The sequence below is a fragment of the Daldinia vernicosa genome (genome assembly GCF_022497035.1).
Source record: "Daldinia vernicosa strain CBS 139.73 unplaced genomic scaffold F5Y00scaffold_21, whole genome shotgun sequence".
Taxonomy (NCBI): Eukaryota; Fungi; Ascomycota; class Sordariomycetes; order Xylariales; family Hypoxylaceae; genus Daldinia; species Daldinia vernicosa.
The window spans coordinates 251,305-273,432 of NW_025953937.1; the positions used below are offsets into that span (position 1 = coordinate 251,305).

Below are 22,128 nucleotides of genomic sequence, written 5' to 3' on the forward strand. Positions count from 1 at the left end.
TTTTTTTACTTCGGCCTCTATTTGTCCCACTACCAGGACTTTTTACTCGATTCTACCATCAACTTCATAACTCGGGGGGTTGGACATACTAATAACTTGGTAACAGAAGCAAACACCGTTCGGCTCTACATACTCCTGCTACCATTACTTGATTATAACAACGACGTGGTTTGAGGTAAGTCTGCTAGATCCCGCCTAATCTCCTATTAGGGGAGGTAATATGCCACCGTTTGCTAACTATGAAATTTTGTCTTTCAGTTTAGTAAACATGCGTGCTGCACAAATTCTTAAGGCCAAGAGTAAGGCCAAGGATCGGGCCAGTACCCTTAAGCTAAGTGTCAAAACCGATCTTCCTATTGAGGATTCTGTGTCGACAATCCCGACCGGAATGGGCTTTACTCAGGTAGCCTCCGCTCCACCCCGGAAAGTCCAGTTTGACACAACCAACGAAATACCGAAAGCGAGCGAAGCAATGATGAACTCTGATTGGCGAAACAATCGCCGTAACGGAAGCGGTGCTCGTCTCGCGGTCCCAGTTACCGCATCCGTGGAGACGACCGAGTTCCAAAAGGCCGGGGGCAGGAATACCAAGAAGCTCACTATTAACACGGCTCTTGCTAATGAGATGACTGTTCGCCGGTACCGAGATACCCCTATTGACCCAGATTTCATCCATTCTGCTCCCATAACCAAGAAAGATTTTGAGACGGCAGACAACGACACGAGGCCTGATAGCTCTGGGGAGGTCCAATATTCTAGCAACGATACAACTCCTCCTGTTATTTCACCTACCGCCAACGTGTCCACGATTCGACTCGAGTCCCTAACGCCCATCACTAGCGAAGGTTTTCGACAATTTGGCATCATATGTGACTATGGCCCAGATGAAGACTTTAAATTCAAAAGTAGTGATGATGGCTATGGTGATAAGCATTGTCAAAATGACATGACGGTGAGAGCAATTCCTCTCGTTTCCCCATCCAACAAGAAGATGGAAGAACCTATCTTCCCAATAGCCGCAGTGAAGGCCATCAAGCATTCCAAGAGATTCGCCCATGCTGGATGGGATGGCATCGATCAAGAGTTCGAGAAGAATTGGGCTACACTTCAAGTCCCACGTACGGCTGGCCTTCCGGTCGAGAAGCTTAGAGAAGAGTACGAGTCTACTTGCTCCTCCGAGGCCGAGATTGCAAAGAACCAAGCACGTTTCGATGCTCTTATTAGCAAACTCCAAAAGTCATCCGCCAACCGTATCAACGCGCAGTCAGTCAGTGATATTAAGCCCTCTAACTCCCCCAAGAGGCTAGAAGAGAATGTGCCTCTGAGTAAATCAGTCTCACACGACTCTGGAATCAGCGGCGTTAGTACAAAGAAATCGCAGAGCCAGGGTACTACATTGAACCCAAAAGCTTCCGAGTTCCAAATTTCGCCTAGCCCCGGCATTAATTGCCAGCCAGACCTGTACAACTACCTTCCGGACCGTAACCACAATGTACCTTTCGAACAGAATGGCTGTAAAGTCACATCCTCAACGGATAGCGGTTCAAGCGGAACTCGTTCTGCGACTGTCGAGGACATAGAAAAGATTTTTACATTCATAGAAGATTTGAAAGCACAATTGACACGGATTGAGGCAGGGTCTCTGCAGCGCCCGGCAATGATGGAGACAAGTCCTATGGCTCAACTCAGTCATATTCAGAACATGGCCAGTCAAGTTGGCATGAGTCCTGTCCTCCAAGGGCTATCCCGAGATACTCAAGGCATTCAAAGCTTTGGATCCGGGCCTGGTCCGTGGCCAGGAGTTCAGACGATACCAAATGCTCAATCCCATCACAACGGTAATGGTGCATTCATACCCTCCTCGCATGTACATGACACACAAGCGCCTCCGTTCCAAATGGGACCGCCTCCAATGCCATACGGCCCAGGCCCCAGCGCACCGCCAGCTATAGGATGCCAAGGCTTCTCGGGTCCCGGAAATCCCAGTCCTCTACCCCTTCACGCTCAGGCCCAGATAGTATATGGCCCTAGACCTGTGAGAAAGCCAAGAGGACCCCAACGCCCCGGTGATCCAATCTTCACTCAGCAACAGCTAAGTTATGAAGAATACTTGGAGAATAAACGGGCCACAGACCGTGCTTATGCTATGCAATGCCGCGATCGCCAGGCGAGACGTTTCCATCGACAGAGAGCTCAGTCCTCGGCCGTTTCCCAAATGATATCGCCCCCCAAGGCAGCGATGGCTCCTCAAGTGATGCCAATCCGTCAAGCAACTACAACTGCTGCGGCTCAGTGATTTTAATCACTTACCCAATCTCTTCTACTGGGTGTCAGTCCCGGAAAAGGGAAAGCTAAAAAGATGAAGCTATCTTTAGCTGCATTCTGTCTACTACAAGAAACTGTTTCTTATTTTACTGTGAAAATATCTTCATTCACGGTTGTAACCCTTTTCTTTGGCGTTATCATATCCTCGGACAAGCCTACGATTGAGGGAAGATGATCTCTACCAACTACTATAGTGTCAGACCAGTGGCACGATCTTGCATGTTCGGTGGTGATAATTTCCGTATTGCGACGGTCCATTCACCTTTAATTCAACTTCATCACGTGTTTTACGTCTGGTTTATTTAGTCTGGCGGTCTCGCGTCCGATTTTACAAGTTATGCCCAGTCTCTTCTTTTTCGGGCTTTTCATGATCACATTTTTACTAGTAACATTCAACTGTCGCCCAAGGAGAACACCCCGTTAACGCTGCTTGCGCCGTATCGAATACACGGTACTCACACCCCTATTCTACGTCCGCATGTTGTCCAAGGGAGGGAGAGTAGCCGGGCTAGGGACATCGAATATGATCTCCCTATCCAGTATGTGGTACTTGGCATATTGTGGCAAGCTTAGCCTTATTTTAGTGAACTCTTTTTTTACTCCAAAGTAAGTTGCCAATGATTCTATCATTACTTTCGGTTAGCTAACATGTTTTAATCAGATTATAACTTTTTATATGCCCAAGTTTTCCAATGGGTGGGGAGTATTGACGTCGGTGTATAAAGAAGGTCCCGTTCCATACGGGTTTCTCAACTCTCAGTCGATCTCCAACTTCAAGTCATTAGCAATAGGCTTGTCAGACAGCGATATAGATACGTCGAGTAGACGAACAAGAACTAAACAGCAGGCTGGCACCACGTGGAATCAATAGGGGGTAGAGATATCATCATTTGGCCCCGACCCAGCGCATCAGTTCAAGAACATTCTTAAGGTAGGTTCTCTTGTTTATACTAGGTTACTCTCAAGGCAAACGGCATACACATTGACGATACTGAATTAGGTGTCGCTCATAATCGACCAACTTACAACTTCGGCCATAGCATCCCGGGCGGCAAAAGGGGTAGGTGTTGAATGCGATTTTGATGAGGCGCAGAAATGGTGGCTTGGATGTTCCATTAAGCCGATCTTGAGTTAGGGTTGACATCAGGATTCAGAAGCGTTATGTGGTTGATTACCAGGATAAATCATGATACCCTCTAAGGAAATACATTAGGTACTTAGGTAGAGGTTTGCTTTGCTGCCCAATTAAGTTGGCAATGGTTTTTCTATTTATTACGAAACTGTTGAGATGCCATTAGCGGAATTGTGATATTTTTTGTGCCACGATATGATTTATACAAGTTGTGATTAATGTTGCAAACTGTGAATATATGCTGGGGTTGGTAGACTAGATACGTAGGTACCTATTTAGGTAGTCTATGCGGCTGAACTGTAGATCTTCAAGTTCGTGGAAGTGTGACGAATCGGATCTTTAGAGACTTTACCAAGTATTTTCAAAGTACCTACCTCATATTGGATCATGTACCTAACATACAGGTAACATGGTGGCTTACATAAAGCAGAACGTATGCGGGTCTAAAGACTAGCGCGTCTACTAGCCCTTGCGCGTCAAGCTTACGGCAACCCCCACCAGGTACTACAATTGGAAGCATAATGGAGACTTTCATAAGCTTTGCGAGCTTATTATTAGAGAAGCAACCTTCATCTTTAACACATCACATCTAACACATGGAGCAGCGGTGGTAGATTTCGACCTACCTTCCCGGCTATCTTTCTCGGGGTTACTCTTAGAGTAAGGTTCGGTATCAAAGGAAATTACGGCCGATTGATAATATTCGAGAATGCGCTTCGCCTTCCTCGTACTCGATTTTATTTGAGTTTCTTGGTCGCTAGTACATTTCTATGGTTCCCTTCTCATTCGGTTCGATTGTATTAATCTAATATAATCCTTTCACTCCTCATATTTACCACATAAATCATTAACCAGTCACCCCAAATACCGTCGTAATGTCGACTCCAATGCGCCACGGCCCGTCCCAGCAGGGTCGTACGCCCTCCCAACATCCGGCCGCAGCTCCTACGCCTCAAGCCTCAACACCCTTCTCGACTTCCCAAAACGCCGCAGTTTTCTCTCCTCGCGGGCCTAAGTCGTCACCGCAGCAGTTTAAGAAATCCCCGGCGACTGGGACCTCGGGTACCATGATGGGCACTGCTAGTTCAACAGCAAATTTCGATAGTCCATCGGCGGCTGCTGCTTATAACACTTTAGGAATGGCTATAAATGATCTCAACTTAGATAATATCAGCGTTGGAGGGCTAGTTGCTGCCGCGGGACGGACCGATGAAGAGGATCGAAAAAAGAGAATGGAGGCTGTCATTGCGGCCCTTTGGGTAGGTGATAGTTGATATTATCGGGATTGGAATTGAAGGCTAACCTCAATATAGGCTCAGAACAGCAGCAGAGTGAGCAACCAGGGATTAGAGCGGTTGGCTATTCACCTTAATCTCGAGTGTCTATGGGAAGATATCAAAGGTGCCGGCGAGAATGCCAAGACTCTGATCATAGCAGGACAGACAGTGGCTGTCGAAGTCGGTATTACTAATCACATCGTACATGAGGCCGCATTGGTGTACACAGACTCTATCCCAAGCGTTGACAAGCACGTTGACAAGGCGTCGGCTATACTTCTGAAAGATCTCTCGCTCGCTCCCGGTCAGAGTCCCTTGACCAAGAGACTTACGCAATTTCGAGCAAATCTTGAGCGCCTAGCTAACTTAGACAAGCTGAGCGTCTCTCCAGGCCTCAACTGCCACGAAGCTATAGCAGGCATCTGGGAGAGCCTGGAGAGACTTCACCGATGGGATGTACAGAAGCTTCGCGAGGATCCATCGCTGAGTGATGTATCCGACGAAAACCTGAGAGTTTATGCTCTTTGCCTTCGCCATGGATGTCCCCTCATGCATACTCGGGGTCGGATCGGCCTAAGCCTCGACTACTGGAAAGAGAGGAGGAAACTCAAGTCTACAACAGTAGATAGCGAAGACGCCCAAACATGGGGGATTCTGATCGAGTGTGCAGCTTCCAATAGCATGGTCTATAATAGCCCGATACGGGTGTCTGACAAATGGATTGGAGACGGAATTGAGAAATCCAACCTTACGGATGAGGAAATGATTTCGGCTACTGGACCAGTTTTGGATTGGCTAGAGCCACCCAACACCCTTTTACCGTCCTCGGAGGAGTCAAAGGAACATGGGCTTGGAGGTACTGTAGGCCTATCTGGTCCTAAGCCACCCGATGTCGTATTTATGGCGACCTTTGACCCACCGGTGGTAGTCTCGCATGCTGTTGCATTAGAGATTTATAAGATTTCGGCAACCAACGCACCCCTGTCTAACATGACATTTGACGCACTGATATTTCCCATCGTCAACGGCAGCTCCTACGACCCTAGCGAGCCGCGCGAGGTGGTATTCACACAGACAGTCCCTACCTTTGTCAACAATCTCCACGGCGAGTCTCAGCTAGAGCCTGTATTAAAAGCGCACCGTAACACACTATTCATATATAAACCAGTCTACGGGCAAGTCCTCAGCCAGATTCCGTTCTCGCATCCCAAGGATCTAGTCATGCTGCTCCCCGTGCTCCGCCAATATTCCTTCCTCTCCCTCCTCCTAGCCAACAGCTTCAAAGCCAAGGGCGACAAGCCCACCGCAAAAGAGGCAGACGAGGACAATGACGCTCGATTGGCGCGTACCAGGCACAACGAGTTCGACGACTTCATGGCGCGACCTGATACAAAGAGTTCTGTTGATAAGGCCCTCAAAGTCGATATTACTCTCACGGCTCACCCCGTCCCCCGACTCGCACTCGTGTTCCCATTTAAAGCGCACACAGCCCACATCCTTATCGAGATCCAGCTCGGGGGCCGTGTACACATCGTCACGGATAATGTCTTCGACGGTGACATGGGACATATCGGGGGGAATGTCGCTAACAGGAAGAGGCTGAAGAGCGATTGGGAACATGCGCTAGAGACGATGGAGGATTTGGGGGCGTGGATCGAGGTTATTAAACATATGCTTGAGTGAGGGGAAGATGGGGATGTACGAGTGGGAAAGAAGATGGGGTTTAATAGGACAGGTGGGTTAAGTAGTAGGATAGGATAGGATGGATAATGAATGGGGTTGATTGCAGTAATGGGATGGGGATGAAGGTGAAGTTAGGTTACGACGGAGAAAGAGTAGGAGGAGGGTTATGAGTGTATGCATGGTTATGATACCCCCTTTTTCTTACATACGTCCCGGGCAGAGCAGAGCAGAGCAGGGTTAGGTAGGTACCTGAGTGAATACTGCTTCGTAAGACTAGGACGGTGGTAGGTAGGAATTACGAAAATGAGTAATGCGTTTGTCTACCTAACCTAATATATGCTATGCTGTTCTATTCATTCTGGTTCACCAGTCGTGTTTCTATCTTTGGCCGGTCATGACTAACGAAAAGGTCAATATTTGACCCTTTAGCTTTTAATTCAAGAACGAGTTGAAACACCATTTGACTAATTGTAGATAAGTCTACTTGGTGGCTACTGTCCATAGCCTCAGTTGACATCAGACTTCAACAAACGTATACATGTACGCATCTATAGATGACAAAATGGGTGCGCAACAGCGGCCTACTTAGGTACCTAACCTACCTACCTCTCATGATATATAAAAACAGGGCAGATATGTAGTAACAACAGTAGTGGCAATTATATTCGCGCGTTACACACCCCTTCACAGGTCCACCTCTCTTTTCTCTCGCTGCTTCATGGTACATTGTATTAAGGCTTATCTACTGCTGCTTCCGTGTGTAATGCTATACCATGCGATCTGATTCCGCGCCAAGCCAAGGTTCGCTCGAAACCCCGTCATCGTCTTGGGACAACAACCAACAGACGCACAAGATTCCATCATCCTTCCTCGCCGCACACCTTGATAACCGTTGCCCGAGACTAATGCTCTATTCCTCCTCCTCCTCCTGCTCCTGCTGCTGCTGCTTCACCCTACCGATTGATTCATGGGTTATTGGTAGTCGGGTAATGCTAACTTTATATTACCTGGTCGTAGGATCCATATCTTGCTGTCGTTCGTATAACTGAGGTATCGATGAGGGGGATAATTGGGGAATAATTAGGAAAAAGAAATTTGGACGAGACACGCTAAAGGGAAGAAAAAGTTATATGTAAGTCTGGGCCCCCGGCTCTGGTCCTGGCCCTTACTAAAGAACCTCTGGCTGATAAGAATAGCTAGCTTGCTTATCGTTTAACGAAGAAGTATAGAATGTCGTAACTCGAAGCGAGAAGTGACACGACGATCTGGTTGCTCCCGGGAAAGGAGAGCCACATAACCAACGCCACGGTTCAAACGATGAACCGCTAAGCGCTCTGAGGAGAAGTTAAGATGGCTACACCGTCGCTCTTCTCACTGTCGAATGCCGACTGCTTAGTTGTTGTGCTATCAATTTTCGAAAGGCCTAACTTCTCGAGACCGGAGACTGCACTATCAACCTCTCCAAACGAGATGCCTAAGCCGTTCTTTTTCTCGTCATCGCCGTCCTTCGCACCCTCCTCGACCTTCTCGTCAAGGTTCATTAGAGCGGGTGGTCGGTGACGCATTGCACGTGCTTTGGTAAGCGATATTGTCTTCTGCTGGTATGTTGTTGTCATCGGCTGGGAATCGTCACGGTCAATGGTGGCCTTTACTAGAGCCGCCATCCATGTTCGTCCTTGCTGCAGATTTGGAACAGCAAAATAATGTATGGTTGGCTTGGTAAAATTGACTGCCTTGGAAAGCCCGGCTCGGGGAGGCATGAGCTTAAATATGAACATCGAATCCGTTCCTTTCTCGGCAGGCGAAACGGTAGCATTATCTGCAAGAGTTGGGAGGTTACTGTCGGCAGGCATGATTGGGGTGTTACTAGCTCCCGTCAATGTGGCGTGTAGCCCGGTGAGTCGCTCGTTATCGGCCGGCAACACGCGATGGAACGAGATGTCGATCAACCCTTTCTCTTCGGTATCGTCTTCCGAGTAATAATACGCCAGACGTCTTCCCTTGAGGACAAAGAGCCGCGGTTTCCATGTTGTCATCAGGTGTGAGCTTTTCTTCTTCATCCATCCACTATAATCTGCATCCTTAATTGCTTCGCGTGGGCCAATCTTCTGTAGGCCGCGGAGATAAGCACTCGTTTCCTGTTTTGTCTTTTTCCCGCTCTTGCGACTGGCGGTGGTAGCCGCCGAGTATGGACTTTTTCCTGTGTCAGGGGAATCAATCTCGAAACTTGGGCCACCCGAAGGCGTACTTGAACCGGCCCTGGATGGAGATCTCAAAGGCGAAGCCTGGGTAGAGGAATCGGTTGGCGAACCGACTTTTGTGTTGCCAACCATGGCATCAGAAATTGCCCTCAAGCCCCCAAACTTACTACCGGCAGTGGATATCCAATCGCCATGAACTGCCGGTCGATTCGACGTCGAGGTAGGTGAGCCACCGTCGAGCTTAGTGACCGTTGGGTTAGGAACATCCTTGGCAGGAGGTATAGGCCGCACAGACTCAGTAGTATTAGTAGAGGCTGTCCGCCTGTGATCCCCAGAGAGACTGTAATACATTTGCGCAGCGCTGGGAGGCGTCGAATCTCTAGTTGAATCAATACTTCCGAACCTAGAACGCCTGGCGATAGCTGTTGCGCTTCTAACGCGTTGCTGTTCTGTATAACTTGACTTATGAGCATGCGCAGTATTGCTTTCGCGCTTCTTAAGCACGTTGCGCTTTCGACCATCAACTTCAGTACCAGAGAAATAGCCACGATCAAGGTCAAGAGCCGGATTATGTGCGACCTCTGTATCAGATGTATTCACGGCGTCGCCGAATTCGGTTGATGATAATGGCCTTGGAGGTTGAGTAGAAGAAGCTGCACCCATAGTCCAATTGCGGTCAAACGAAGGTTGTTTTTTATGTGAAGGCTCGGTCCGCGGAAAGGTACCTGAAGATACAAGTTTCGGTGTTCCAGCAGCATTGACTGGAGGGGCAAGTCTAAAATCGGTAGAGGAGTGCCGTCGCGAATGGTGTAGTTCTCGGACGGAGGCTGCCGAGGGTCTCTTGTGGTGCGACGGTCTTGTTGGGCTGTCTTGGGCGCCTCTGGGAGATTTGGGAGATTTGGGAGTTAGAGGCGCCATCGAATCCATTTTTGGCGTTTGAGAAATGCGCTTTGCATGAACTGAACCTGGCTGACTTTCGGATGAAACCACTCTTTGCGAGTTTGTCAAAGTATTTGACCTGCTCCTCACTCTTCCACCAACCTTGAAGTCTTCCGACCCCGCCTCACTACCATAAGTTTGTGTAGTTCGTCTCGTAAGAGTGCCAATCCCACTCACTTCATCCTGCAAGTTTTTGATCTTTTGCCACGTCTTTAGTCGTCGCCCAACAGAACCGAGGTCGAATGCCTTAAGAAATAGCGACGACTGATCCATGCCTAAAAGTACCTCGCCTGATATTTCCTGATCCCGAAATACTTCACAATGCTTCTTCTCTACACCAAGAGTAAACAAATATTCCGCCACATCATCGGCAGTCCACGCTTCGACTTCGTCACGAGTATGCAGGACTTCTTCCTCCTCGTCGGTCTCCTCGCCCTGGATATAAGAGAGTCGATCCGGTAGATGAGAACTGTATTCGCTCCCGGAATCTGTTGTATGATGGAGTGCGCCGTTCTGCGGGGTCGAGTGCAGGTCTGTGATGTGCTCGTCGATAACAGTCAAAGTCTCATGCAACACTGGATTCTCCTGGCTCTGCGCATTAAGACGACCTAACCCTTCGCTGCTGCTGCTGCTACCATACGCAAAGCTTTTACTTACGAGAGGCGCTATAGGTGCGGGTGCCGTTTTCCCATCGGATTTTGTGGAATTCAGCGGTAGGGTTACGGGAGTGGCCTTTGGCGAAACAGATGGAGCTGCTTGCGGGGTCGAATTGCGATCCTGAGTCGGTGTAGTGGTCGATGCCGGTTGGCTGGGTACGGATGATGTTCCATTGGTGGATGAGAGCGAACTTGCGATCAGTCTGGGACCGGTGGATGAGGCCGTGACGCCCCTTGGCGCCGGTCGCGTATATACTACAGAGGATCAATCAGTTGCGATTCTGTCGCAAGTTATACGTGGTCCTCCCCGTGGTGACGCTGCTTACCTTCTGGGAACAAGCCACTATTTCCATTCACCATATGGCGACCCAAAAACCACCCATCGCCGAACTCATCATCGCGTTCGATTAATTCGACACGGTCGCCCTTTGCTAGACTCAATTCGTCCGAACTTCTAGCCTGGAAGTCATCTAAATATTTACCCCGTTAAATGGAGTTCTTTCATTTGCGCAAAACATGATGTTCGGATTTTCCCATTTCTTTTATAGCCAAATTGCAGATACGAATGTCTCAAATAATGAAAGGAGACCAAACTTACGGATGACCACCAAAATATCACCAGCGTCTGGTCTCGCCATGATGTCTACAACAGGATTGCGCTTGGTGAGGACTCAAGGATTACTTCGGACTCAGGGGAGTGGCATTGAATAACGGCTGCGTAAACACCGAGGACTGAAAGAAAAGGTGGCGATCCTGATCCGGCTCCTGATTCCGAATGGACTGCGGAGTCTATCGAAGACCTGACTCGAACAATGTTTCAATGGTGACGAAATGCATCGATAAAAGCGGCCTTTGGTATAGGAAAAAAAAAAAAAAAAGACTACTACAAAATAATATATACGAGAAAGGGTCGGGTGGGAGTACAATCGTCTCGTGTTATTTTGGCTGTGGATCTATGTCGCCTCTACCGTCGCCTTCAGCCTTCGGATTTGGGACTTCGAGTTTTGGCTAGAACCTGAGGACCGTTGTCCAATTGGGTGTTCCCTCCTTTTTTTACCGTCCTAGTCGCACCAAACTCGCGAGCACAAGAAAAAAAACCCCAGACTAGGGGAAATGAATGGACGAGGCACAGGCCTACGTCGCTCGGTAAATGCACATAGGAGTAAAGAGGGGGAAGAAGAAAAAAAGGAATGTAACCAATATATGTCTCTTGAAGGAAAACGCAGACGATGATGTAGTGTTTTCTTGAGGACTGAATTGAAGGATACGGAGGGTATAGATTTGGCGAGGAACCTATGTATTGTAGGATTTGAGCGCGGATGGGATGGATGGGGATGAGAGAAAGCAACCCGTTTGGATGGGTTTTAGCGGACGGATCACGGAGTGAACTGAGGGGTCTTTTTCTTGTATACTAGGTAGGTACATACGAAGGTCCGGGCCAAAAAGTCTTGCATATGTGGAGGTCCCTAGCACCGTAAATCAAACGTCATCCTTTTCTATTAATACTGTATCAGCTACCTGCTAAGCTAAAATTTGGATAGTGGCCTATACGCTAAGTTTAGGTGGCTTACCACTGCATTTATAGCGGAATTAGCCACTACAGCTTAAGTAATACCGTGCGGTCCTTTTCTACTCACACGTGGTTTGCCAAGACCAGATGTGCAAGTATTTTAGCCCGGACCCATATCTATGCAGTTATCCGTTAAACATGTAAGCTCCCTAAACCAAAACCGGGCCATGTATATAGGTATATTTCATGTTGTATGGAAGGACGGACGTTAATTACCAGGCAAGGTAGTCACACCTGTTATAGTTCTTAGGTAGTATAACAATAACATATAAGTATACCTCTATTCATTATACCTCCTTTGTTAAGACTATTAAATGCTCGGTTATTCATTTCTCTCTTTGGTTTCAACCCCGACCTTCTCTTATGTAGTTGAGTAATTACATGTATTTGTGCAATGTCTGGTTTTTTCCTGCTAGGAGGTTGTTAGCTTAGTATTATAGTTTAGGTACTTTATATCCCCGAGTCTTCGGCACCCGGAGTAGTTCGTTAAGCTGGATTTAAGAAATATAGCATAAGATGATAAGTACGCAATCGCATCAAAGCGCATCCGACATCTGTTAAGGGTTTAAACCTGCTCAAAGAGAAGTTTTAAGAACGATGCGTAAACCAAGTTAAGTGAAAACATTAATCGGAAATTTAGACCTCTCCTTAAAGATGTGCCTTGAGTACCAGGATATCCACCACTGGGTTGTTTTCAGGGCCATGCAGGGCAAGGCTCGATTTCCAAGATCGCCAAGGGCCGGCCTTGTAATCCCGTCCCGAGACCGCCCCGAGGCTGCTAAAACTAAGATAACTGATGTACCTGTCTCGGCAATTGAAAGTTAGTCTACCCGATTGTTTTAGATATTTATAACGCCGTTTTGAAAGGGTTAACATATTCAGGTTTATATATGGTCAAATATCAAACCTGCAAAAGGTAGGTATTATATATTTGGGTACCTACCTATAAGACATTGACTGAAGCAAGGGAGTGGATGAGTTGAATTAGGTACCGTCATGTTGTGATGGTGAATTGGTTAGGCTTTACAAAGTATGTACCTAATGTACCTCCAATATCGGACAGGTTTTATATGTACCTACAAGAGGTAGATAAGCGCAACTTCATCTACTCCGCAGAAACATCTTATCAGCACGTAATACTTTACGTACATTTATGTATATGTGTATCAGGGGAGTTGCTTCCTTCAGAACCTCACACTAGTACAGAATACATAGGTATGTATTCCGTACCTACTAGAGATCTAAACATCGATCTGTACTAGGCCTTAGACCCAGCTGTCACATCCTTGCACGGCAGTAGCTGCCAGGGCTGGCCGGGCTGCCAAATTGTTTGTAGCCGCCTGCTACCGCCGTGAACTTGAACCCTTGAACCCTTGAACTTGAATTTGAAACTTCTACTATCTACATTCACCCACCCACCGCCGCGCCGATATTGGACAACTCAACCATTCGTATATGGACATCTTCAACAGCCGAACACGTAGCATCCATTCCGCTCTATCGTTGTCCTTATATAATCTTGCTATTTTCTATATTACTTATGGTGCGTTTGTTTTTCCAACTAGCTAAATAATACTTTCTTCCTGTGTTTATCTTTTATAGCTCTAGATTAGACTCGTCTGTAATTATTTTATATTAACATATGATTTCCTAACTATAGTATTCCGTACTTAAACACTCACGATACCGAGGGGGACACGAAGGTCAAGTTGTAAAGATATTACTAGAAATCACGAATGACTGATGGCGCCAACTGGGGGGCAACGATCAGGAACAGAGATTGGGACGGGATCAAATATAAACTCGAATGTGTCGTCGGACCGGCAAGTTGCGGCGTCGAATTCTACTCTAAATGCCTGGGTTGGTCGTCGACAACCTTCATGGCTTACCAACGCAAAACCCGTGAAGCCTTCTCCCCGTCCTCCACAACCGCCTAAGCAACCTATCACCACGGAGACTGTGCGCCCCATTGTCGAAACAACCCAGCCCGTCTCCGTCTCAGTCCCAATCCCTAATACCCCGGTGACGACGACTACTCCTGCCCCACTTCGACAACCTCGTCGTCCTCAACCTCCGCCTGAACCTCCGCTGTTGCAAACACAAACACAAGCACAAGCACAAGCACAACAACCGCAAATATCGTAAGCTACGTTCTAATACTATCACGGTTCACGCGTCGCGATCCTTTCTAGATGTCCACCTAAACCACCCCCCTCCCAGCTCTCAAGCTAAGCCACCTACCACCTGTTTCATTGTTACTAACCACTGCATCCTGTGACGCGATAGAACTCCGGCTACGCGTACCGTACTTCCCTCGCCTGCCCCCAGTGACGAGCCTAGTCCAGGTGCCACCAAATCTCAAGGTGTGCCTGCAGTGGCCCGACCTCAACTCATCCTTGATATCACTTCGGATGACGAGGAACAAGCTCGAACCCGGGTCCCTACACCCCGTCTACGGACAATATCGCAACAAAACGGGGAGATCTCGGTGTCCCCGAGGGCATCCACCCCTGCTAATATGTCCCTCAATACGCCTCCTACACCGAATCTACCATCACCCAATAGTGATGTGATACCCTTAGAGGGCCCACCTGCTAAGAAGCAGCGTCGTGGGTATGTATAAAACCTAGCTATCTTGCAACAATCGTGGTTAGCGGTATTGGAGAATTTGATAACTGATAGTATTTACTATCTTAGTGACCCTACGCTCCAGTTCCTCGTCGAGTGTGGAGCAACTGTAGTGCTCAACAATCGTCTTCAATCTATAGGAGGAGTGAATAATCTAGACCCGGCAGTTGAGCGGCCCCGATATCAACTCTTACTCGACTCTTCTGAATCGGGTGACCTCTTCTTCATCGTATTACACCAGGTCTTTTGTATCTGGTCTAGAAACCGAGCACAAGCTCATGATCTTTGCAAGAACCATGCGTGCGCCCCAGGAGACATGGACAAGGGGTTTATCAACTTGGAAATGGTTCTTAAGAGCAATACCAAATTAAACCCAGACCACATCAATTTCTTAGCTGAGTTTCCAGCTCCGCTAGATGAACTATTGAGCAAGATTAGGTATAAGGCCACTCTGGGGCGAGTACTCAATTTCCTCTACCGAATGGCTCTTAATTGGATCAGAGTACTCGCAGATCACCGAGCAAAGGGCTACCCTTTCCTTATGGGCGAGCTCATTGATGAATTTCTACTATTTTCCCCCATACTCCAGGGAATAATGTTCCGCGCCTCGAGGAGGAGCATAGGGGCCGGAGATGGACCTACTGCAAAGCGTATGGAGATGTTATTCAAGTCAGACCAGGACTATTATCAAACTTATCCTAAAGACTTCACTATGAAGCCCCAACCCCCAAGGTACCAAGCGCACAACGAAAGCCTCATCACCACGTATATGGCTATCCTTGTTTCCGCGTACCAGTCACAGGGCTATCAAATGGGCCAACAATCCTATCCGACTGGACCACATAATATCCAGCAGTCAAACCAATACCCTTACCAAAATATTCAGATAGGTTCCCCGACCAATTCTCAATTTATTTCCCACGCGAATCCTCAGATGGGTGGTCAGATAAACCCACAATTCAATCCTCAGGGGAGCTACTTGGCGAGTCCCCAGATCGGTCCTCAGATGAATACCCAACTCAACCGACAAGTAGATCCCCGGGTGAATTCTCCGGTTGGATATCAGATAAATCCCCAAATGCAGCAGAATTTTTATCAGGGTCCCTTCCAAGCACCTCAGGCTGCCGATCCTGCTCTTACTCAAGGTACGATGCCGGCCGCGATACCGCCTTCGTACATACTATCTTCAAACGCCAATCCAGCCAGCAGCTTAACAGCGACAACGCCGTTACAGCCGAAGCCCAATTATCGGAGGATATATCCTGCTACGCAGTCTGCTCAATTTAGTCACATGCAGCATCAAACGGTGGGGAGACTTTCTCAACCAGACTCTTATATGGCGCCGGCATCTCCACGACCTACTACTCCTGCTTTGACAGGTGCGCACGCTAGTCACCCTCATCTGGTTCGTTTCACTGGACAACGGGCGCAGAGTTTACATAGACACAACAGTCAGTCCGGGGTCTTCCCTCCCAGCCACCTAAATCCTGGAAATCAAATTCCAGACTGTAGCAATTTCAATTCCGCACCAAACACACCAACGACTCCGCAGCTAAGGTACTCTACAAATCAGTTTCAAGGAAATCAAGTCCAGGGGCCCAATTATACCCAATCGGTTTCGGATCCCCGGCTGCAACACAAAACGCAGTTCGCCGGTCACGACCGTGGCCTTGACCGTCTAATTCCGGCGCCCGGTGTAACCATCGACCGGCGAGACTATCCTTATACTCAGTATGACAGAAATTCTGTTGTGATGTCTCTTCATCAGGTTCAGTTGAGAAGCCCGAAGAGAATGCCGCAAGAACATGACCCAGCAAAGTTGGAAAGGTATTATCAAGCCGTCAAAGGGTTCGCGCTCCCCCCAACCGCGATTCCGCCTCAGTCATATCTGCATGAGTTCGATTTTGACATCTCGGAACAACAGTTTATTCAGCTAGTAAAGGAAGAGGCTAAACAAGGCGAACACTTGCCGGTAAGTTTATTCTCCAGCGGATCTCTACGTCTCCGCGTTCGATGCTGTCACATGAAGAAGACGCATACCTCTCTTAGCGACGCTTGGATCACTACCGAAACAACTTGGCCGCGACATATTTTTATGGAACTAAACAAAAAGGCCTTCGGTATCCCTCGGAAGTCGCATTTTTCTAAGGATTTGCCGATTGAGGCTTCCTCGGCCGCTATCGCAAACAAGAATATACTCAAAGTCTCTATCCCAAAGATCAATGAAGAGTCCAAACCCGGTTGGGAATTTCATATTGCAATCGAGGTCATTGAAATTCTCAGCCACCGTGATGTGCTTCAGATGGTTAGAACGCGTGGAGGAGTACCAGCAGATACGACACGAGAGGTGGTTAGGACCCGACTTGTGGGAGCAAATGGGTGCTCCCAAAAGGATACGGACGAAGACGAAATTGTGATGCTGAACGAATTATCTATTGATCTCATAGATCCCTTTTCCAGGGTCATGATCAAAGTTCCCGTTCGAGGGAAGTCATGCACACACCTCGAGTGCTTTGATCTCGAAACCTGGCTGAATTCTCGATTGGGTAAGAAATCGTGCAACTGGTGTACCAACACTCCCGGTGGCTGTTCGAAGTGTCCCAACGAACCGTCTTTTGTGGATAAATGGAGATGCCCACTTTGTCTCGCAGATGCGCGACCCTACAATCTCATCATCGATGAGTTTCTCGTCGAAGTACGCTCACAGCTGGAGCACCAGAATCTACTACGGACGAAATCAATCCTTGTCTCCCCAGATGGGACGTGGAAACCGAAAGAGCAACCGGCAGACGATGATGGAGACGTCGATAGCGACGACGACGGTAACGCCTCAACCAGAAGACTATCCAAATCACACCAGCGTATGGAATCTGGAATTGAGGTCATCGAAATTGATTGAAGGCCCATAGAAAGTAAATTAGAGGATATTCAGAAGAGGGCGCACTCCCAACAATGGACCGCCAGTTTTAGGTCCGGGCCGGGCGATGAAGCAACCACAATAACATGAGACTAAGATGTGTCCGAAATTCCGCCTTGTATTTTGTTTCTTTTCGCCATTTCTTTTGCCCGGGTATGGACTCTCAACGGCAGTCGTTCGTTCGAACTGATACCCCTCTGCCTACCCCAAGTTTTGCGACGCGGAGTTTTTCGACGATGGCGATTTTCTTTTCCTAGTCATGCGTCCACATAGTGTCCAGCATCGCTATGCAAAAGAGCGAAGAGGACAAGTTTAGGTCATCGGACACTAACAATGGAAAGGGGCACGGGACGGGCTGGTTAGGAAAAAGGGAAAGGCGTATACGTCTGTATTTTTGCAAGTACGTCTACGGACTACATACGTTGAGTTTGCGATCTATCACATACGTGGCGGGGACGTCCCATCTAGGGAGTCGTCAGCTAAGTCAGTAGCGAGCTTCTACTTGACTATACATAATAGCCACTTTCTAAGTGGCAATGCTTATGAATGGCAGGTCGGTTTTGTCGGCATTTTGATTCAACGATACGAAAATAAGAGTGGATAGTATGTAACGTTAGGGACTGTCAGCATTTACTCGAGCGATGATTTATCTTCATAGCACCTCACGGGTACCCTAAGGCGTATAGCTTCTCACTCATGTATACCCCCCTCATATTAGGGGTTGACTTTTTCCTCTACAAGGAAGACATCAGTGCGTTTCAGACGGACGGACAGACAGGCAGATGCGGCTTTATGTAGTAGGCAAGACTGCAATGGCGAAAGATATTTATTTACTCTGATAATTATGGTGATATGATGTGGACAGGCCTAATCGTAGAATGTTAGGCAGTAATACAACGCTTGTCCTAACTGGAGAGCTCGTCTAGGAGAGCTTTCTGGTATTGTAGCAAAGGAGTTGCTATGCGATGGGATCTTAACTCAAAGATTCCACCTTTAGAAGACTTGCAGTTGGATGGTATCTAAGATCACGATGTCCTACCCTCATCTCGCATAGCCCTATAAACTAGGTTAATGCGTGTTGTTGACCAAAGCCAGTTTATCCGACACCTGAAGTCAATGTAGTATGTGTAAGGAATAATATGTGTAGCGGGATACTGCTTGGAAACACTGTAGTTTGAGATTGCGCAAAGTCGATAACATAGTGTGGCGAAGCTTCAAATCATATGATAGAGTATAATAACTACGGCAAACCCCAAGTCTATTTCAGAGAATACTACGGAGGTGCACAACCACTTTTCCATTCAAATAGTTAGCAACATATCCAAACAAACCCTAAATCTACGAGCCCAAGTAATTTTCATTTTCGATTTTATTCTTTCCGTAACCTAACCTAAGCCTACCCTACGCCTATAAAAACCAAAGCCCAAGCCCGCTATGTTAGTAGATATTTACAACCGCGGAGGCGTAAAAAAAGAAAAGACAAGACGAGACAAGCGAACGCTTCCGTTTTCCTAGGTATCTTAGCCTCCCTTTACCCTTGTACCAAAAAGTACCCAGAGGCTCTATTCGTACGCCCAAGAGAAATATGCCCGCCTGTGCTTCATACCGGTCGATCTCCGAGGACTCTAGCTCCTACCTGACGACTGGCCGGCGCTTGGGCCGGGTTTCCGGGTAGTCCTCTCCGGCTCCGAGTCGTCCTCGTCTTCGCTTTCGCTATCGCTTGCGTTGCCCACGCTATAACGCTTTTCCTTGCCTGCACCTGCGTCTCTGGGTGTTGTGATATGTAAATCGTCCAACTCTCCTTCGTCAAAATCGCCCGTCTCCAAGTCGCGGTTGTTTGATGCCCTTCGGTTACGGAAACCTTCGAGCCCCGTGGCACGTGGGAGGTCGGATAGTATAGGCAGGCCCGAGTATCCGACGGTTCGGCGGCGACCGCGCCAGATCATGTAGCCCCAGATAGCAGCGCCGATAACCACGATGACTAGGACGACTTCGCCTGATCTTTGGTAGGCGGCCCACTTGGCGTCGCTGAGCTCCTTGTCCTTAGCCGCCTGGTCGGACTCGGTGTGGTTGGTAGCACCGCCTACAGTAGTATCAGGTAGTTTCTCGCCATCGAGGGTACTCTTCGAGGGTATACCCCCGATTTTGCTGATGTCGACTCCCATGAACCGGTCAAGCATATCGCGGGTTCGGCGCGGATAGTCGAAAGGCACCATATGCGACGAGTTGTAAAACAGTACATAGGTTAAATTACGAGCTTCCTGCCAGAAGCCGGCCGGCTCACCCTCGAAGGTCCAATCGCGTCGCGGTGCCCAGTTTCCGGGGGATAATTCAAACCCTTTCCCACCATTCCATTGCATGTTGCTTATGAAGGCTTCCGTGCCCAGATGGTTGCATATAAGGTCCTCCGCACCCGAAAAGAGAAGCACATTTACTTCCTTTATGAGGTCGGGTAGAAATTCGATAGATGGCCTTCCGGCATTTCCCCTAAGCGCATTACCAACAAGACCGTTGCACTCGGTCCATCCCGTAGCTTTATTCTTGTCAATGTGTAGTGCACTGACCACTTCTGGCTTTCGAAGGTAGGGCGTGACGAATTCCAGATCCGGGGGCCAGTTCATGCCGCAACTCGGATACACATCCTTAAGTCGGACGTCGTACATGTTGAAGCATTCGTTATTACCCCCTGAACCTTTCGTTTGGGTTCGGCGGAGGATTTCCTGAAGCACCTTTTCGCAAGTATCGACATCCACACGATGAGCACCAGATGAAGCCAAATCTTTTTTACACTCGCGGTATTGAGCCTCAATCCCGGCCGCCAAGTCGGAACCCTTCGTGACAATGTTCTTTTCGTATGCGAACGATAGGTACGCTTCGTACTGTTCCGGGGGAGAGATCCAGCCATTTCCGATCAACAGGCCTTTGAGATTCCACGGAGTTTGGGTTTGAGGTAGCTTGTTTCGCTCGAGGATCGCCTTTGCGATGTAGGGGATGTGCTGTCCGGCGAACGATTCGCCCGCAATGTAAAGCTGGAGAACGAGTTAACATATTGCAACAGAGGAGAACTGTGGATGTTTACATCGTCGTGCTCGTATTCCGGGAAGAGATTGTACCATTTTTCGAGGAAGGTAACGAACTGGCTCGCCATCTCGTCGAGGTTTTGTACGAAGCTGTTAGTATCGACATAACTATATCCGGTTCCCACGGGGTTATCGACGAAAAGCAGATTCGCAAACTCATTCCAGCTACCATTGTTATACTGTAAAGTATTCTCGTCCTTCAAGCGATAGGGTCCAATCTCCATCATTGCGCCATCTTCGGAACTGCAACCGGGTCCTCCGTTTAGCCATATGACGGTGCGCTGTCGATTTGCAATATGCTGATTCTGAAAATGCCAGAAGAAAATGTTCCCGTTGTGCTCTGGTGTGATCTCGACGTGTCTATGCGCGAAACAATGAGAGTCAGTTTGGCAAGCTGGTAATATATAGTACACTACAGAACGCTGATGGGTGTCAGGGGTCTTCACTCACCCAGCATGCATCTTAATCATATCCCCCTCGGGTACACCTGGCAACGAGTGAACATAATAGTCTCCAGCACTCTTTTCGGCATTGGTTATCGATGTCCAGCAGGCCAGTCCGAGAAGTGCGCCGGCGGCAACGCGCACCGAACTCCAGAGCGAAGCTGGAGGAGGCATAATTGCAAACGCCGAAAAGGATTCTCGGGTTCTCACTATGACGTTAACATCCGTTATCTACCTAATACATCCATCAAAATGATGATTGTTTTTGGAATAGTTATATTGAAAGTTATGAGAAAAGATAAGGTAGTCAATAAATATAAGGTTAGTAGGTAAAATCGATTACGATGGAGAGATTACGTATACACAGCGCACTCTAGGATACGGAAGGCGAAGGTGGCCTCTGTATGTATGTACGTAAACGACAGGCTAAGCCAGGTTGTTTAGGGATGTATTGTATCTTTCTTACGATAGCGGCTAATAAGGGTCGTACGGATTAATGCGGCAGCGGCAGCGGCAGTGGCAGTTGCACCTAACTTTGCGGCTCGATGTGGATTCAAAAAGCAGGGGCGGCTTACGTTAGTCTTTTTGATATTCTTACAGCCAATCAATTTCAATATTAAACAAAACACCTCGATAAAAGAATACTAAGGTACGGGAAGTTATGAGATACATGTATCTTGGTACCAAAATGCATTAAATTCTAAGCATGCGAGCTCATTCCTAATTGTCTCATATCATAACAAGGTACTAATATCATAAGGTGAACGGGCCAGGCAAGTGCAAGGTGAGGAAAGATTGACGAAGCCCGCGTTGGCGCCGGACTGCATAATTCAAAAACCAAAACCAAAACCAAACCCAAAATCACAACCTTTTCTTTTCAACTACACATTTTCAATACTTAACCTACCTACCTCAGATAATCAGCCTATACACATGGGCCTTCATACGCATCACACAAGCTTCTCTACACCAGATACTATAGCAGCAGTATCGTTATCACCAGTTCTGCGGCTTTGAAGAAGACCAGTGTTGTCCTGCTTCGTTTCCGGTGGAGGTGGCAACAATTCTCATTTATATCACTCCAATCGTATATTCCACTATTTCTCCTTTCCAAGCAATGCTTCGGCTGCGCGATATTCACACTTTTCGGTCAGATAATTTCCTCGGGATCCGTTGATATCGCCGCATCAAAGCGTAGCGGTAATGATATCAAACTCAGAAATCTCACATCCCGAAGCAGTACAGTCCCTGCCTCGACCATTGCACTATTTGTCAAA

At 47.8% G+C, this 22,128-nt stretch overlaps 5 protein-coding genes across 5 annotated transcripts; 3 read left to right on the top strand and 2 right to left on the bottom strand.

Annotated features, from left to right (window-relative positions):
* Window positions 1-268: 268 nt before the first annotated feature.
* F5Y00DRAFT_269560 (uncharacterized protein) lies at window positions 269-2,417 on the top strand (the record flags this gene model as incomplete). Its single annotated transcript, XM_048012465.1, has 1 exon — window positions 269-2,417. One exon carries the CDS (start codon window positions 269-271, stop codon window positions 2,294-2,296), a length of 2,028 nt encoding a protein of 675 aa, XP_047865187.1. The 3' UTR covers window positions 2,297-2,417.
* A 1,531-nt stretch (window positions 2,418-3,948) lies between these two features.
* Window positions 3,949-6,769, top strand: F5Y00DRAFT_236070 (mediator of RNA polymerase II transcription subunit 1-domain-containing protein). The gene is made up of 2 exons (XM_048007667.1): window positions 3,949-4,716; window positions 4,771-6,769. Exons 1-2 carry the CDS (start codon window positions 4,333-4,335, stop codon window positions 6,415-6,417), a joined length of 2,031 nt encoding a protein of 676 aa, XP_047865188.1. The 5' UTR covers window positions 3,949-4,332; the 3' UTR covers window positions 6,418-6,769.
* A 973-nt stretch (window positions 6,770-7,742) lies between these two features.
* F5Y00DRAFT_261730 (uncharacterized protein) lies at window positions 7,743-10,851 on the bottom strand (the record flags this gene model as incomplete). The annotated part of the gene is made up of 3 exons (XM_048011259.1): window positions 7,743-10,468; window positions 10,540-10,683; window positions 10,812-10,851. The coding sequence occupies 3 exons, from the start codon at window positions 10,849-10,851 to the stop codon at window positions 7,743-7,745; spliced, it is 2,910 nt and encodes a 969-aa protein (XP_047865189.1).
* A 2,135-nt stretch (window positions 10,852-12,986) lies between these two features.
* Window positions 12,987-17,463, top strand: F5Y00DRAFT_69965 (uncharacterized protein). Its single transcript, XM_048014024.1, has 4 exons — window positions 12,987-13,326; window positions 13,444-13,924; window positions 14,070-14,396; window positions 14,481-17,463. Exons 2-4 carry the CDS (start codon window positions 13,527-13,529, stop codon window positions 17,308-17,310), a joined length of 3,555 nt encoding a protein of 1,184 aa, XP_047865190.1. The 5' UTR covers window positions 12,987-13,326; window positions 13,444-13,526; the 3' UTR covers window positions 17,311-17,463.
* A 1,197-nt stretch (window positions 17,464-18,660) lies between these two features.
* Window positions 18,661-21,276, bottom strand: F5Y00DRAFT_236073 (alpha/beta-hydrolase). The gene is made up of 3 exons (XM_048007668.1): window positions 20,859-21,276; window positions 20,408-20,768; window positions 18,661-20,357 (listed from the first exon to the last, which is right to left on the bottom strand). Exons 1-3 carry the CDS (start codon window positions 21,023-21,025, stop codon window positions 18,954-18,956), a joined length of 1,932 nt encoding a protein of 643 aa, XP_047865191.1. The 5' UTR covers window positions 21,026-21,276; the 3' UTR covers window positions 18,661-18,953.
* Window positions 21,277-22,128: the final 852 nt, after the last annotated feature.